The sequence below is a fragment of the Fukomys damarensis genome, unplaced genomic scaffold (assembly GCF_012274545.1).
Source record: "Fukomys damarensis isolate Sample0158 unplaced genomic scaffold, DMR_v1.0_HiC HiC_scaffold_32, whole genome shotgun sequence".
NCBI lineage: Eukaryota > Metazoa > Chordata > Mammalia > Rodentia > Bathyergidae > Fukomys > Fukomys damarensis.
In genome coordinates this window covers 43,651,859-43,668,639 of record NW_022900944.1, presented here as the reverse complement: position 1 = coordinate 43,668,639, position 16,781 = coordinate 43,651,859, and the positions used below count along the sequence as shown (strand labels likewise).

General features: G+C 57.5%; 1 protein-coding gene across 1 annotated transcript in view; it reads right to left on the bottom strand.

The window, feature by feature from the left end:
- Cmip (c-Maf inducing protein) overlaps positions 1-16,781 on the bottom strand; it is a 161,583-nt gene that overhangs the window by 53,709 nt on the left and 91,093 nt on the right. The window contains exons 2-3 of the mRNA XM_010609443.1: positions 9,947-10,072; positions 3,463-3,513 (exon numbers count right to left, since the gene is read on the bottom strand). Coding sequence (XP_010607745.1) covers positions 3,463-3,513; positions 9,947-10,072 — 177 coding nt within the window. The remainder of the gene's footprint in view (positions 1-3,462; positions 3,514-9,946; positions 10,073-16,781) is intronic.

Sequence of the window (16,781 nt, the reverse complement as noted above, 5' to 3'; positions counted from 1 at the left end):
CTCGCAGACCTGTCCCGCAATGTCCGTCCTCCCCCGGCTGTGCACAGCGCTGGGCACACAGGGCTCCGCGAACCCGGGAGGGTGTGGGTGGCACTGGCTCCTGCCACGAAGGGCCCCCTTTCCCCGCTTCACAACCTACGGGGTCTCGGATGACCACAGCAACCCTGTTATCAAGCTACTCTTACCAGCCTGGTTTTCAGAGAGGGAAGCTGAGACCCCACAGCCAACACTAGGACAGCAGCCGCCTCACCTCCAATTCTCTCCCCGTCACAGGAGGGCAGAGGCCTGGCCGGGGTGACCCGTGAGGCTGTCCACGTTGAGCAGCACAGGCACTCGGCCTGGTGCATGGGGGGCCTGTCCCCTCGCGTGCACAGGCCAGGCAGGAGCAGGAGGTGCGCTCAGATCAGAAGGGAGCCTCGTGAGCCCAGCACGGCGTTTACACGCGTGAGATCCCAGGGGCCCAGACACCCAAGCCCTTGAGGCCTCACGCCTCACCCAAGCCCTTGAGGCCTCACGCCTCCTCGGGCTCCCTGGCCAGTGCTGGTGGAGGCGGGAGCAGAGCTGCCAAGAAGACAGGTGGGGCAGCAAGGACCCCAGGCAAAGGACAGACACTCTGCCCCCTCTGCCACCTCTGCGGATGTGCACAGCAGCAGAACCTGCTTGGGGAGGTGTGAAAGCTCGGAGGTACGCCCAGATGGGGCGGGTGATGACTTCTCTCCATCCTGAGCCTCACACATCAGAACACAGAACACAGCATTGGAAGCTGGGCGGGGTGGTGCACACCTGTAATCCCAGCATTCAGGAGGCTGAGACAGGAGGATCCCAAGCTGAGCCACAAAGAGTTCAAATGCAGCCTGAACTACACAGTGAGACCCTCTATCAAAGAAAGCAAATGAAAACAAACAAACAAACAAACACCACAGAGCATTGGGCCTAGATGGGCAAAACACCACATGGGCATTTTCTTTATATTGTCTTGTTACACAAGACACCCTGCTGTCAGTACCCCATGATGCCTATCAGCCTTTTATTTCCTTCCTGCCCTGCTAAGGGGCTTTACAGACAGATTTCCCCATCTGCTCCCTTCCCTTTGAGACCAATATTAACAGCAAGACTGTGCCGAGCCAGGCTGAGCTCCACAGGGCTCTCCATGCCATCATAACTGATAATCTGTGAGCCCCAAAGACCAGGTCCAGGCTACCAGCCTGCAGCCCTGAGCAAGGCACAGGGGACTCGGTCATGAGGGGCCACGCTGCACAGGAACATCAGGTCATACTCTGTCTGGGGTCACTGCCACGCATGCAAAAGCAAGCTGGCGTGGGACATCAAGTGGCAAAGGTGTCCAGAGTATAAGGGCAGAAGCGGAGTCGGGGAGCACTGGTTGTCTCTGATTTGATGTTCTACTGGTGTTTTTCCTATTAAAGATTAAGCGGGGGAAAAAGGAAGGAAAAGAAAACCCAAAAGGGCTGGCTGTACACATGGAGGGAACAGTGGCTGACTCAGGAGAGGCGAGGGTTGCTTCTGAGCAGGGGCTGAACCAAGGAGGAGGTGGGGCAGCCCCAGGGATGCGGACTGGCGTCCAGTTCTACCTGCTGTGCATTTGTGGGCAAGTCACTCCACCTCTCTGAGCTTGGGTCCTTCCCTGAAGGACAATGAACCAGAAAGTACCTAGCCAGGTCTGACACACTGGGGACACTCAGGAACAGTGTCCGGATTAAAAGAGCACTGGCGGGAATCCACTCAGACCAGCCTAACTACGCCACAGAGCCAGAACATGCATCTGGGTCTCCCGGCCCGTTCTGTTGGTGGCAATACCTCCAAACCACTCAGGGCTTCCCTGCCACCTGAAAAGGAAGGACGGGGCCTCATTCAACTCACCACCATGCACCCAAGGGCCACAGCAGGGACTAGGGACCCTCACTGGGCCCTACTGCCACCTGGTGGTGGCATGCCTAAATTATGGAGGGGCAATTATGGAAGGGGCGGGAAACCACGCACACAGTCTGCTCCTAACAAGATCGGAGCTCACCATCTACAGGGACAGCTGGGACAGCTCTCTGCCAGGTGTGTGCCTGTTCTGACACCTCTGACCTGGTTCTGCTGTATGCTTTCATTTTATTTTTGAGACGGTCTCACTATGTAGTTCAGGCTGGCCTTGGACTCAATGTGTAGCCCAATCTGGCCTGGAAATTACTGTGATCCTTCTGCCTCTGTCACCTGAGTGCTAGGATTACAGATGTACTCTACCACACCTGGAAGTGCATCCTTTTTTTAAAAAAAGAAAATTAGCTGATAAAACTGAACAATCACAAAGCAAATACCACCGTCACCAAGCACAAAACCCCTAAGTACTTCCCATGAACACTGCTCCGGATGTGCTTAATAAGCTGTGTGGACCCCACGTCAGACCTCAGGGTCTCAACATTTCAAGCTTGCACTTTCAAATCATCTTTCTGGCCAAAGCCACCTGCAAGCCCTTTCTTGCTCCTCTGTCACATCCGTGTAAGACACAGCTTTCACAGGTTCTGCCTTCTAGATGTGCCCAGAAGTCACAGTTGAAGGCAGAGCCCTATGGACCATTGCTAAAGGTCCCCTTGTCCTGGGATCAAGAAAAGCAAAATGAGCTTAAACATCCCGGAGCCCAGAGGGTGAGGTTCCACAGGCACCATCTCTGACAGACCGTGGCCTCCTTCAGTGCCCCACTGCACTGGTATCTAACCTCCCAGGCCCAGCAGGTCTGATGCACGCTGCCCGTGTGGTGCCCTGGTCCCTGTGCCGTGGAGAGCAGGCATTGGGGACACGTTCCCTGTGGAGACCGAGCTACACCATGGGCACAAAGAGAGGACCTGTGGCTGATGGAGAAAGGGGAAGGCGTCATCCCCTGAGGGGCAGGAGTGACTTCTGGGGCTTGTTCTGTCCCGTGCCCAGCTATGGCAAGAGCCCTTGCAGAGGCAGAGAGAAACCCCAGGTGTCCCTCTGCCTTCCCAGCAGGCCACCTGCCGCCCGGGTTCTCTGTCTACAGAGGTAACAGCTGTTATAGCCACTGCCACTCTGGCCACACAGGCCACAGCTTGTCCCACACTGCTGGATTAGAGTGGGGTGGGGGGGCAGGGCCATGACCAACACCGATGTCAGAGTCCACACTGAGGCCATGCAGTGGAACTCGGCGATCCTGCTCAGGACAGCTGGCCCAGGCCTCGAAAGTGCCCACAGATGTCTGATTCCCTCTGGGAGTCAGCGGCTCCAAACCAGCCCAGGTGGGGCTGGAGCCGGGAAGTCAGCCTGGAGCACCAGATGCCGTGAGGAAGCCAGGACTTTGGAGATGGGCGAGGCTCTCTGGTGGGAAAGGGCTTCCATGCGGCCAGAGGTGGGGCCTGACATCAGGGCACCACGGAGCTGAGGCCTCTGGGTGACAGGTTGGCTTTGCCACCCACCAGGGTCTGGGAAGAAGTTGAGACTTACCTTCCACTGCAGGGAGTGGAACCACTGGTCTCGCAGGTAGCTGTTGGCAGCCTGCAATGACAAGAACCAGGAGAGGTCTGGTCACCAAGTGGAACATCACAGGGGACCCACAGACCACATGCAAGCCCCCTGCCTGCTCAGGCAACAGTGTCTGCCCTGTGACCCGAGCGAGCTTCCCAGCGTGCGCTCAGTGTCGAGTGCAGAACCTAACCGGAAGTGTGAGTGCGGACGCTCTGAGATGCGGCTGCCACTGTGGGCCGGCGAGGCTGGGGATGACGGCCTTCGCCTGCTGGCTGTGTCTGCTGCACCCTGACTTGTTGGGGATCACGGGAGGGCCAGTCTGCTGGCTGGAAGCCCAGAGGTGAGAGCTGGGGAGCTCTTTGGGGCGCCTCTTCTACCAAGACCTGTGAACCCCAAGTTCTCTCAAGAGCCCCAAGTTATGGTTTAGATCAAGATGTCCCCCAGGAGCCTCATGCACTCATAGACGGGGCTTCGGGGAGGTGCTTAGACTAGGAGGACTTCCAGCTGAGCTGCTGTCAGGAGGCAGGGCCCGGAAGGGAGCAGTGGATCACGGGGCATGTGGCCGGGAAGGCTTAGCTGCCTTCCTGGCTTCTTTCCTTCCTCTACTTCCTGTCCGCCATGCCGTGAGCAGCTGTCCTCCAGCAGGCCCCTCTGCCACGCCGTCCTGCCTTGGAGTCAGCCGACTAGACTGAAACCTCTACAGACTGAGCCAGAATAAACCTCTCCTCCTCTAAGCGGTGGGTGTTGGGTATTGCCTCTCATCGACGCCCCCCAGCAGCAGCAAGGCAGTTCTGTCGCTGAGCTCATTTCACAGAGGGAGCGGCCGAGACCCCAAACTCTCACAGAGGCGCCTACAAACCCATGGCAGCCTGGCTCTTGAACCTGTGCGTGTAACCACGGCACTCTCTTCAGCCGCGGAAGGTCACGGCAGCAAGTTCCCAGCCTCAACTCAGGCACACTTATCCTCTACGCCAGAAATCACAGGGCAGGGTAAAAATGCTCCTTGATGCATGGCCTGCTGATTCGGAAATGCTCACGCTCGCCCCAGACAGACACTGGGGCTCCGGGCACACCTGAGTCGGCTTCTGGCCTCCGGTAGTGCCGCATGTGTGCGCACCCCCCACGGGCAGTTTCGGGGTACACCGTGATCGTGGGGGAAGGGCCCGGACCTTCCAACCTAATCATCCTCTGCTCCGTTCTTCCCCTGTGGGATCTGAGTCCTGCTTCCAGCTCCCTTCTGTGCCTATGGCACTCGAGCCCACATGACTTCCTGTGCCAATGACATGGAAGTGGCTCTCCGGGTGTGGCTGACTGAGCCAGGGGACCACGAGGGACACAAATGGCAAAGGAGCGAGAACTCGAGCACTGGGGCTGCTCATCACTGCGGGGAGTCCTGGCCACCTCATCCTTCTGCCTGCCTCCCACCCAGCCTGAAGGCACACTGCCTTCCCTCCCTCCAATGCCCGCCCAACTCCCACGTACCCCTTCAGCTCCCACCTGAGGTGCTGTCAACCAGAATGACGGTCATGAAGACGCCTTTCCCAACCTAGTCAGGTGATGATGCTCACCAAACATGACACACTGTCCTGTTAGCAACAGTTTGGTGAATTTTCTCAGGGCGGAGGGCTCCGTGAGGCTGGGAACCATGTCTGACTTAGGCACCACTGTGCCGGGGAAACTCAGACAAATGTCTGTTAAATGAAAGGCTGATCGGCTGCTGAGTCATGAATCAACTGGTCGGAAGGATGTGTGCTGGGTCACACACAGATGCAAGGGTGCATGCATGGATGGATGGATGGCGGGAGGGTGGACAGATGCCTGGATGGAGAGATGTGATTGGCTACAGGGACAGGAACATGGATGGATGGATGGTGCGGGGGTGGGTGGATGTCCAGATGGAGAGATGTGATTGGCTACAGGGACAGGCACATGTATGGATAGATGGTGGGAGGATGGATGGATGTCCGGATGGAGAGATGTGATTGGCTACATGGACAGGCACATGGATGGATGGATGCCTGGATGGAGAGATGTGATTGGCTACAGGGACAGGAACATGGATGGATGGATGGCAGGGGTGGATGCCTGGATGGAGAGATGTGATTGGCTACAGGGACAGGCACATGGATGGATGGATGGTGGGAGGATGGATGGATGTTCAGATGGAGAGATGTGATTGGCTACAGGGACTGGCACATGGATGGATGGATGGTGGGAGGGTGGATGGATGCCTGGATGGAGAGATGTGATTGGCTACATGGACAGGCACATGGATGGATGGATGGTGGGAGGGTGGATGGATGCCTGGATGGAGAGATGTGATTGGCTACATGGACAGGCACATGGATGGATGGATGGATGCCTGGATGGAGAGATGTGATTGGCTACAGGGACAGGCACATGGATGGACAGATGGATGTGTGATGCGTGGATGGATAAGGCAGGGGAGGGTCACATGGACAGATGCATGGATGGGTGGGTGGATGGAACATCGTTCTACCCATTCAGTTCAATGAAGAAAATTTCAGGTGAACTTCAAAAAAACTTAAAGCCCGATAGCTTCCTCCCTCCAACTTATGTTGACCAAGGTTATAGAAATAACCAGGATAGTGTTTTAACACCTATTCTTTAACAGACACAGTGCTAAATATTTTATTTATTTATTTTTTGGTACTGGGGATCGAACTCGGGTCCTTGCGCTTGCAAGGCAGGCCACCGAACCGCTGCGCTAAATCCCCGGCCCCATTGTTAAATATTTTAATGGAGTATCTCTGACCCTCACAATAGCCAAGGAGACAAGTATCATAGGTCCAGTTCACACATAAAGTGAGGCCCAGAGAGGTTCTTCCTGAGGCCTAGGGCCACACAGCTAGCTGCACAGCCAGGGTGCAGCAGGCCTGGGCTGGAGCAGCTTCGTCTGTTCCCACCCTGCTCTCCCTGCTGCCCACCTCGGGGGCCTGTAGCCTTGTGCCTCCTCTGGACCCCACGCCTTAGACTGGGAATCCGGAAGCACCATTTCCTTGGCACTGCCCTCTGACAAAGGAAAGGACTTGGCACCTGTTCCCGCCCCTGAGGCCCCACCCTATACACAAGGTGGGCCAGAACTCCCCCACCACCCCGAGCACAGTGCATGGGCCAGGGAGCTTGCCACAAGGGTGAGCTGGAACTCGCACCTTCCCACAGCTCCAGCCTCAGAGTACAGAGGCTGCCAGGTGACACCGAGTCCCCAGGTGGACTTCTGAACGCCGGGAAAGTAATGCAGCCGGGGGAGAGGGTGCACTTCTGCGCAGTGCCCCTGCTGCCCTCATTCCCAGGCCAAGGGGACAGGCCCAGCGGTGTCCTGGCTCACAGAGAGGAGATTCCACCTGCACACAGGAAGGAGCCCCCCACCCCAACCCAGGCCAGTGTGGCTGCTCCCACTGGAAATCGTTCCTACGGGAAAGGGCCTGGTTCCAGGCAAGCTCTGCCTCATTTCCTCCCTGTAAGTTGCCAAGTTCTCTCTCATTGTTGCATTATCTGGAGAGGTGAGAAAAACAGGCTGGGGAACACTGAGATGACCCTTCCCAAGTACCCTTCCCGGCCAGCTTCTGGGGGAAAACAGCACAGCCATGTGGACCGGAAAGGTCTTTGCCTCCAGCTTCCAGTAAGTATGGGACCCACTCTGTGCTGCCTGCGCACGCGATAAACAGTGCCCGGCCGCCCTGGGGCTTTGGAAAGAGCCAGGACTCGGGCTCAGGACCTTGGGGAGGAAGCCCTTGAAGGCGAGATGCTCCCCTAGGGCCAGCAAGGCTATGTACCTTGGCGGCCAGCGGCAGATTGTCATTATGTGCCAAGATGTTTGCTTGCCCCTCCTGGAGGCATCAAGTTGGTTCCTTGGGGTCTTTGTAAAGCACCGATGCAAATTCTGTCAAAGGAAAGGAGGTGCCAGGCGTGGTGGTGCAAGCCTGTCATTCTGGCCCTCTGGGAGACTGAGGCGGGGGTCAGAAGTTTGAGCCCAGGCCGGAAAACTTAGTGAGATCCTGCCTCAAAATTTAAAAAAAAAAGGAAAAGGGCTGAGAATATAGCTTGGTGTACAGACCCTGGGTTCAATCCCCAGTACCGAAAAATAAATGGATACAGAGGGCCCTGGGAGACACAAGGGAGGAAGAGGAGGAGACGAGAGGACAGATAGACAGGTGGGGGGGATGCAGTGAGGCTGCGAGAGAAGGACTGGGCAAGAGGTGAGGGAGGAGGAGAGACGGGACACGGGGAGGACAGCAGGGAGAGGCGGGAGAGTGTCGGGAGGGTCTGGGCCCAGGGCCATGCCAGGGCGTGGGCCACTAGCATGCCAAGCATCCCGCTGTCTGCTGCCAACAGCACGAGGACCTGGAGAGAGTGGCCCGGCGCCCCAGGACACCACCCCGGGGAAGGTGCCACCGAAACGCCTGACTCCAGAGGGCTCGCAAGCTGTGTGCAGACTGAGGCAGCCCCATGGCACCGGATCCAGGGTGGCGGGCAGAGGGAGAGGACCAGACGGGAGCCAACCCAGAGTCCCTCCCTAGCCACAAGGGAGATGCAGCAGCAGGCAGGGCTCACCCACCGAGGCACCAGGGCTGTGTCTCTGATCTGGGGGCCGCTCTCCCCTCTCCTGCCTCAGGCTCTAGGGCCCGCCCACAGGGCCAAAGCTCGTGTCATGCTGGCTGGAACACGGCACTCACAGCCTTCCCTTCTACCCTGGGCTGGGCAACACAGCAGCCTTGCTTCTCAGAAGCAAGGGACCCTCTGGATGGCACCCAGAGGAGAACTCAGGGCCTCTCCTTCCTGCCTCCCTTGTCCCTCATATATCTACTTCCTCTGTCCTGCAACTGCACTGATTCATGTGATGCCCCCTCCATCCCTTTAGAACTGTCTGTGGCTCCCTACTGCCCTCTGAATATGTCTGAGGCTTCCTCCTTCAGCTAAGATGGCATGGCTGACCTGGACAGGTCTTGGGCCTTGAATACTGCCTCCCCCTCTCTCCCAGCCACAGTGAATTCTCTGCTCCCCACATTCATTTTCTTCCCAGAGCATAATGCCCCCCACACTCCTACTCATCCCTTTACACCCTGCTCAGATGCCGCATCCCTAGGGAGCCTGCTCCAGCACCAGGGCTGAATGAGTCATCGCTCCTACGGGCTCTGGTCGCTCGTTTGTTTACTCAGCCTCCCCAAGGACCAGCAGAGAGAGGAGAGGCTTGAAGCGGGGTGCAGGATTGGGCGGCCACTGTCCACCTACGCCAGGGTCAGCACTGCAGATGCCAGTGGGCAAGGGAGGTGCTCAGGAGCAGGGAGGGGCTCCCTGGGAGGAGGGGAAGGACAGAGGGCAGGGTGAGAGGGATGAAGGCAAAGACCCTGGAGACACAAGGCCAGTGGATTTCCCACCCTGGGCCACCGAGTGCGGCGCCCCTCAAAGGCAGCCGGGATGACGCAGCTGCAGAGCCGTGGCCGATCTCGTGGCCACCCCTAAAGGAGGCTGCAGGCTGCACATCCTGGAGACAGGGTTAGCAAGAGAACTCCTAACAAAAGGCCAAGGCCGTGTCCGGGAGTTTCCGATATGGGGTCCCCGGGGTTAGGGCTCCCTGGCAGGATTGTCCTGCAGGAGCCTTCGGTCAAGGGCTCAGCTGCACAGGCTCAAGGAAAAGGAGCGCCCACTTCTGTATAGATCAAAAAGCCTAAGAATGGGGCTTAGGGCTGCTAAGAACCCCCCTTTCCCCCCCACAAGCAGAGACTCTATCTCATGATGAAGCCACTCCCAGAGGCAAGCCAGGAAATGCAGAGATGCCAAAGAGTGGTGACATTGTGACCCCTGGATCCAGCTGCGCCTGAAATCCTCTCCCGGACTTCCCAGATACTGTTACAGCCATGACATCACATTCTTTTTGCCTCACTAGTTAGAATAACATTTGGGTCACTTCTAACTGAAAGTCCTGACTAAGACACAGAATGTGTATTTTTTTTTCTTTCCAAGGAAAGAGGTCATACTTTTATCAGTCCCAAAGACAAAATCAACAGGAAGTGAGAACCTTCCTCATTTGAAGGAAAGCAAAGGACAGCATCTGTTGCTCATGTACTTCACCTTCACACAGCAGAACACAGAAATCACTTCTCAGATTTAAGGAGCTGCGGAGATACATAAAAGGCACCTAGCTAGTGCAAGCATAAAGCAGGAGCTCAATATGTGCACATTCCCTCCTCTTCTCCAGGGAGCCCTGGGTGGTACCTTCTTGGTTTTGTTTTGTTTTTTTGAGACAGGGCTCACCTATGTAGCCCAGGCTGGCCTCGAACTCACAGTGATCCTCCTGCCTCAGCCTCCTGAGGGCTGGGATTACAGGAGTGCGTCAGGGTTTGTGCTGGTTTGTGCCCTTCTCACCCTGGGAGTGAACCTTTCCCCGGAGATGCTGCCTCTTGGGCAGAAGGAGAAGGTGCTGAGTCACGTATCCACCTACCTGCAGCAGCACGGTGCCCCCGGGGATCGTGAGCTGTAAACAGTACTTCGGGGCATTCTCCCAGGACAGCAGCTGCACGTCCTCGATGGCGCTGTAGGAGACCGAGTTTTCCATGTACCCAGTGGGCTGCGGTGAGAGAGGAGAGAGGTGCACAGGTTAGGGGGGCGCATGACAGGTGGTACAGCCTGGGGCACTGGTGCAGAAACACTGGCAGAGGCCCCGGCTGGAGCTGCAGGGCAGGGAGGCAGCATGGGGCTCTCAAGGTGCAGCATGGGGCAGACCGGGCACAAGCTGAGGCCAAGGACCGGGGATCAGTGCCCCTGAGGTCGGTGGGGCCCTGCAGAGGACACGGCCAGAACCCCGCAGTTCCCTCATCAGAAAGGCCCCACTTGTGCCCCACCTGGGAGGCAGCAGGAGCTCTGCTGGCCTCCCCAGACACACTTCTGACTCTCAGCAGCAGCTGTGTTCCAGATGCCATGGCCTGGCTCACCTCCCCACAACCTTCCATGGCTCCCAATGGCCAGGGCACGAAATCCAAACCCATGCTCCCCACACTGCCCTCTGCTGGCGCTCGACCCCAGCCTGCTCCTGTCCCAAAGGAGCCAGCACCAGCCCTGGCCAGGTAGCACCTGCCCTGTGTGCGCCCTTCTGGGACTCACTGTGCCAAGCTGCACTGGCAGATGCAATTTAAGGTCCCCAGCCTGGTGAGCTGGTTTCACTCTGGTGATGCAGGACCCCCCCACCCCCGGCTTTTCCGCTTCAGTACCTGTGCACCAGCGTTGAGGTGTCGGGATGGTGGACAGGGCTGATGGCTTACACTGCCTCAACTTCCCTGATGTGAGCCAATCGGTCACCAGCGACTGACCTACTGAGCTTCATTCACTCATCCAGTGGTATTTACTGAGCTTCTAATACACTCCAGGGGTCAGGCTGGGTGTCGGGAGTGGCAGGGAGCAAGAGAGGAAACAGGCAACAAAGCACCCAAGCGAGGGAACTGTGGGGTGGGGGGGTGCGGCAGGAGCTTCAGCCAATTGGACAGCGTCACTGGGTGCCCTGGGCGGAGGGTGGTGGTGGGAGAGGGTCCTGCAGGTCCTGTGGGAGGAGCTGGCACGTTCATGCTGCCCTTGCCTTTGCTGGCCTCAGCAAGAGCTGCAGTCACCAGGCCAGGCAGTGCTGGGTCCCTCCTGCCCCATGTCCGAGGCCTGCTGTGTTCTGGGCCCCTACACGGTGACTCAGCCTCACAGTGTCTCGTCCTGCACCCCGGATCCCGGGAGAACCCTGTGCTCCTGTCCCACAGGCCACCGAGGGCCTGACTCTCAGGGTGACTGTCATTTCCTGTGTCACAAATGAACGAACACACGAGCACCTCACTAAAGTAAAGCGTCCATGTGTGAATTACCTAGAGTCACGGCCCACAGTGCCCCGGAAGCGGCCTCCTGGAGTGCTACTTTTAACTAAATTTGAAATCCTTCCTTCAGGTGCTCAGGAAGCCCTGCGCTCAGCCACCCCTCTCTCTGGGACGAGTCCCATGAATACCAGAGAGGGGCTGAGATACAGCCCCTGTGCATTCAGAAAACTGCTGGGCCACCACGATCCAGGGACACAAAAACCCTCTCCAGCCAGATGAGGTGGTGCACACCTGTAATCCCAGCACTCTGGAAGGAAGAGGCAGGAAGATTTCAAGTTTGAGCCCAGCCTAGGCAACTTAGCAAGACTTTGTCTCAAAATAATTTTTTTTTTTTCTTTGAAAGAGCATCTGGCCTGAAGCAAGAGTTTTCAGGACCCAAGACCTCCTGCCGGGCCACTGAGTGTGAACCTGAGGCAGAAGAATGAACGCCCCTCTGAGCCTGTACCTTGCAGTAAGACCAGAATTCATGTAACAGAAGCATGGAGCAGCCAAGGAGCCGGGCTTGCCAAGCGTTTCCCAGGCACTCGAAATCACCGAGGGGCCCAACAAGACGAGCTAGCACAAAGGAGATGAACACAAACCCTGTCTCGGGTCTCCACCGTCGGCCAAGTCTGACCTGGTAAAGAGTTCGGACTAGAACACCCGCTCCAGGCTGCAGAAGCACAAGCTCACCCGGAGCCTGCCCAGGCCGGACTGGGACAGAAAGGTCATTTGGAATCGGGACAGAAAGAGGACGTGGTGTGTGTGAAACTCAGCGAGGGAAGCCAGTGCAGAATTGTGTAGAAAGATGCAGGTTAGCAGGGCCACTGAGTACAGCTCATGGTGCTGACTGTCCAGGGGCCGAGCAGGCGCAGGCAGGACCCTGTCTTACCTGTGTCACTGTCCTCTAAGACTGTTCTAAAGACAAATGTTAATTAAGAGAAGTCCAACGTGGTGCCTGCCTGCAATTCCTCTGTTAGGCTGAGGCAGGAGGATTGCAAGTTCAAGTCCAGACTGAGCAACTCAATGAGACCCTGTCTCAAAATACAAAATAAAAAAGGGCTGGGGATACAGCTCAGTGCAAAGGCCCTGGGTTCAACCCCTAGTACAAAACCAAACCAAAGCAAGAACACCCCCGATGCCAGGGCCCCTACGATGCCACTCTTTTGGGGCAAGGAAAGGGGCTGAAGCAGACACCCCATCCCCAGAGCGGCTGGGCTCTGGCTGTGGCTGCAGCCTGGTGTCCCTGGTATTTCACACAACAGAGGCACAGTCACAGAGAGCTGTAACTCCCTGGTGATCTGAACAAGGTGACAGGAGGCTGAATGAGATTAAGAGAACACTCAGATTCCCTCTCTGAGGGACGAGAAACCCAGCTCTGAGAGGTGTTTTTAGGAGACGGACGAGCAGGTCACGAGTTTCTCCAAAGGTGACAGCAGACAGTGCGGCTCCACGGGCTGGCCCTGTAGTGGCGGCACCAACCGCACACGCTGTCAGTACTCCCAGCTCCACACGCAAAACGGGGCTCCGACTGCATGGAAATTACAACTGCAGCCTGACTAAAAAAGGCAATGCGTGGATCCGCATGATAATTTGGAAGGCGATGAATAGAATATTAAATCGTTCAGGAAAAAACTGTCTCCAGGTCACGCACAGGCACCTTGGCACCGAAGCTTCCTGTCTCTGAGACAGAGCCCGAATCCTACGACGCAGCGTGAGACAAGGAGCGAAATAAGAGGGTAGGAAACGGGGAGGCAGAAATTTTGCAGAAGGGAAGGGGACCAGGAGCTGGAGGGAGGGGACAGCGGGGACACGAAAGAACTCAGACGCATTCTGTCCGTGACCCCAATCCCCACCAGGAGCGTGACCCCTACGAACCGCGAACAGGTACAGGGAAAGGGCGGGAAAGATCTCCCGGGGCGTGACTGTGACGCCTCCTTCACACGGCACTGACAGACACCCCACCCCTCCCTCGGCCCTGGGGTCTCCAGAGCCGGCGCCTCAGTGGCTGTGAAGTTTTCTGCCCCCAGCCCGCCGTGTTTAGTCGCATGCTACTATAAACAACTCCGCAGCGAACATCCTTGCGACACATGTTTTCCTACCCTATATTTAGGATTATTTCCTTAGGCTGCATTCCCAGAAATGGAATTACTGGGACAAGGGGTAAGAGCATATTTTACACTATTGCCAAATTGCCCTCATTACAGAGATATTACAGGGAACTGGCAGCCCTGGCCAGGACCGAGGGGCCGGCGTCCTTGGCCGTCAGCTTGAATGGGTCCTGCCTGAGGCCACGCTCGATCCAGGCGGCTTTGCGGGGAACGCTGGGCACCCGAACTGGGCGCCCTGTGCAGGGTGTGAAGGCTCCAGTGCCCTCCCGCTGGGGTCCTGACTTGTGGGGGGACAAGGGAGTGGCACTTTCACCCTTCTGCTCTGGGTAGGTTGGGGGACGGACCCTGGCGCTTGCCAGGCCACAGAGGTTGCCTGCCTCTGCTCCCAGGACGAGACATCCAGGTGGCCTTCAACTTGGGCCGAGGTGGAGAAGGGAAGGGCTGCAGGGGCCCTGAGAGGGTCCCCTGGTACCTCAAGGACCTTCTTTGTTTGGGGCACCAGGGATCAAACTCAGGTTCTTGTGCTTGTGAGGCAGGCAACGGAACCACTGAGCTAAATTAAATCCCCGGCCCGCTCAAAGGCCTTCTGAACTGACAGCCAAAGTAGACCACCTCCTGGGACTCCCCGCCCTGTCAGAGGGCAGGGATGGGGGACCCGCCCGCCCCTCCCAGCAGAGTACCCCAGCCCCTACGCTCGCTCATCTGAGCCAGGCCCAGCTTCCTCCTCCCCCACCCAGTCTTCCCGGGGAGCGGCTCCCTCTCGCCCAGGCCTGCCTGCTGTTTCCATGGGGATCTCTGCAGCCGAGTATGAATCATGGTGCCGACACCCACCCCATCCCCCAGCCGGGGCTGACTCAGGCGCATGTCCTAGCTGGGGTAGTGGGTGGGGGGCTCCGGGACCCCAGAAGGGGCAGCCCATCTGGAAATTCCCTGGGTGAGCTCTTTGGAGGTTGGGGCTGAGGAGGCTCGAAAAATCCTTCCTGGCCTGGGCTGGTTTGCAAACAGCAGGGCTGTCACAGGGGCGAGTGGCCCCGGCAGCTGGCTGGGTTGTCCAGAGCAGGGACGAGCGTCCTTTCGCGTGTGGCAGCAGTGTGAGTCACCGCACAGGGAGACCCACGCTGCATGGCGGGTTCCCCCTGGCGCCACTTGGCGGTGCCCCATGGCAGGGTTTGGGACGGGGGAGGGAGCTTTGGTCCTTGCTGAAGCTGAGACAAAACTCACACCACATCACCAGTTCACCACGCACAAATGTGCCGTGCACTCCCTCGGGAAGCTGTGCAGCTATGCCCCCCACTAGGCTGCTGAAAGTCCTTCTGCCACCCCAAGGGAACTCCCACACCTGTTAGTCCCTCCCTGTGCCCCGCCCTGTCTACGGATCCACCTACCCTGGACCATCATCCGGCACGTGGGCCTCAGAGCATTTTCAGGGGTGACCAGCCGTGTCGGGAATCAGTGTCCCCAGCTGAACCACACTTGCTCTCCAACCCTGCAGGGCACCTGGGGTTTCCACCTGGTACGCACTGGGAAGCAGGTGAACGTGTCTTTCTGCATACAAAGGGGACACCTGCCTGCCAAGGCCACCATGTAAAGGCCAGGTGCCCGGGTGGCCTGTATGTGACCAGCAGCTGTGAGGAGCTTTCAGCCAAGCACTTCATGCATCAGCACAGCAACCGTAGGGACCCCAAGCCCAGGACAAGTCTCCTCTGGGCCTCTTATGCCCCTCCCAGTACCCATAAACCCAATTGAGGCTTTAGCCTTTTCCTGGGGCCCAGGGCCACACTCCTGTTGGAACCCATGAAACCACACGACCAGCCATGCTTGTCAGAGCTGAGTGTGAAGTCAAAGTTAATGGGCTCGCAGTGAGGAAAGCTCTGGTGACAAAAACGTGTCCACCCTTTGTCTCCTTTGATCTCCTCTCAGTGACGGAAGCTCTTTGTAACATAGGAAGACTGGATTCTTGCTGCCCACTATTACTTCCTGTGGTGACAGAGAAGTCCCACATCTACACAGCCCAAGGCACAGTGCCCCTGGGGCTGCCAGGCACCTCAAATGTGGTGGAGGGAAGTGAGGAACTGCACCGTACACTTGATATAATTTTCACTCGTATCGGTTTAAACAGACATCTGTGGCAAGGAGCTATCCTATTGGTCGGCTGTGTTTTAGGGAATACCCTATGTTTATCTGATATGGCGCAGGATGTTTTCTATACTGGTGATTAAGCCCAGGGCCTTTATACTGAGCTACATTCCCAGCCCTTCTTAATTTTTAAATTTTGAGACAGGGTCTCAATAAACTGCCCAGGCTAGGCTTGAGCTTGAAATACTCCTGCCTCAGCCTCCCAGAGATGAGTCCATTTTAAAAGGCCTTCATTAGCAGATTCACTTCACCTTCACACCGAGCTCTGAGTCCCACAGATGACAGAGCTGAGATTCAGAATGAAAAGGTAACATTTATTCCTGATCTTCCAGGACACTCCTGGGACACGAGTGGTCAACTCGGGGCTGAAGCCACCGAGTCATTCAGCAAGCAGAGGCCTCTTGTGTGCAACCTGATTCTTCTGCTGGGGACAACACGGTGACAGAGTCAGTCACGACCCTGTAATCACGCAGCTAGCAAGAGGAGACAGACGACGCATGGAGACAGTGGGTCTTCAAGACAAAGCGGTTTCTCTCCTTGCCACCAGGCACCTCTGATGGCTCGGGGCCAGGGCCCCAGGCCGGAGGCCCTGCGTCTGCATGACCCTTCCGTCTCCTCAGGACCTGTATCTCCCTGCCTCACATGGAGGCCTCGGGCTGTTTAACTCTATCACAGCGCACAGCGACCCGGGAGAGCCGGGGAGAGAATGGAGGCCTGGGACCCTGAGCCTGGTGTCTGTTGCGGGCCAGTGAGTCACAACCAGGGTGTGAGGCTGCCATGCTGCCACGCAGGCCCTACAGCGCGGCCACGATGCTCCTGGGTGCCGTGGGAGCTGACTGCTGCAGCCCACACAGGGCCGGGCAAGGGGTCCTGGAAGCCTGGCAGTGCCCCGGGGCGCAGACACCTGCCCTATGCCCCCGAGGGCTGTGCACGAAGGCACAGGTGTCTGGAATGCTGTGCAGCCGCAGCCAGAAACCACCCCATGCCCGCCACAGGACAGATCGGAAGCCGCAGTGTCCTCGGCCGGCAGGCAGAACAGGATGACAACAAGCGGTGAGCAGTCACCGCTCTGCCTGAGGGTCCCAGCACCCACGTGGATGCAGTGGCCTGGCTGTGCAGGGAGGGCAGACGGTCAGCACCACGCTGGCAGAGCAGGGCAGGCAGTGCCCGCGTTCCTGGTCACCCTGGGACAAGCACTGTG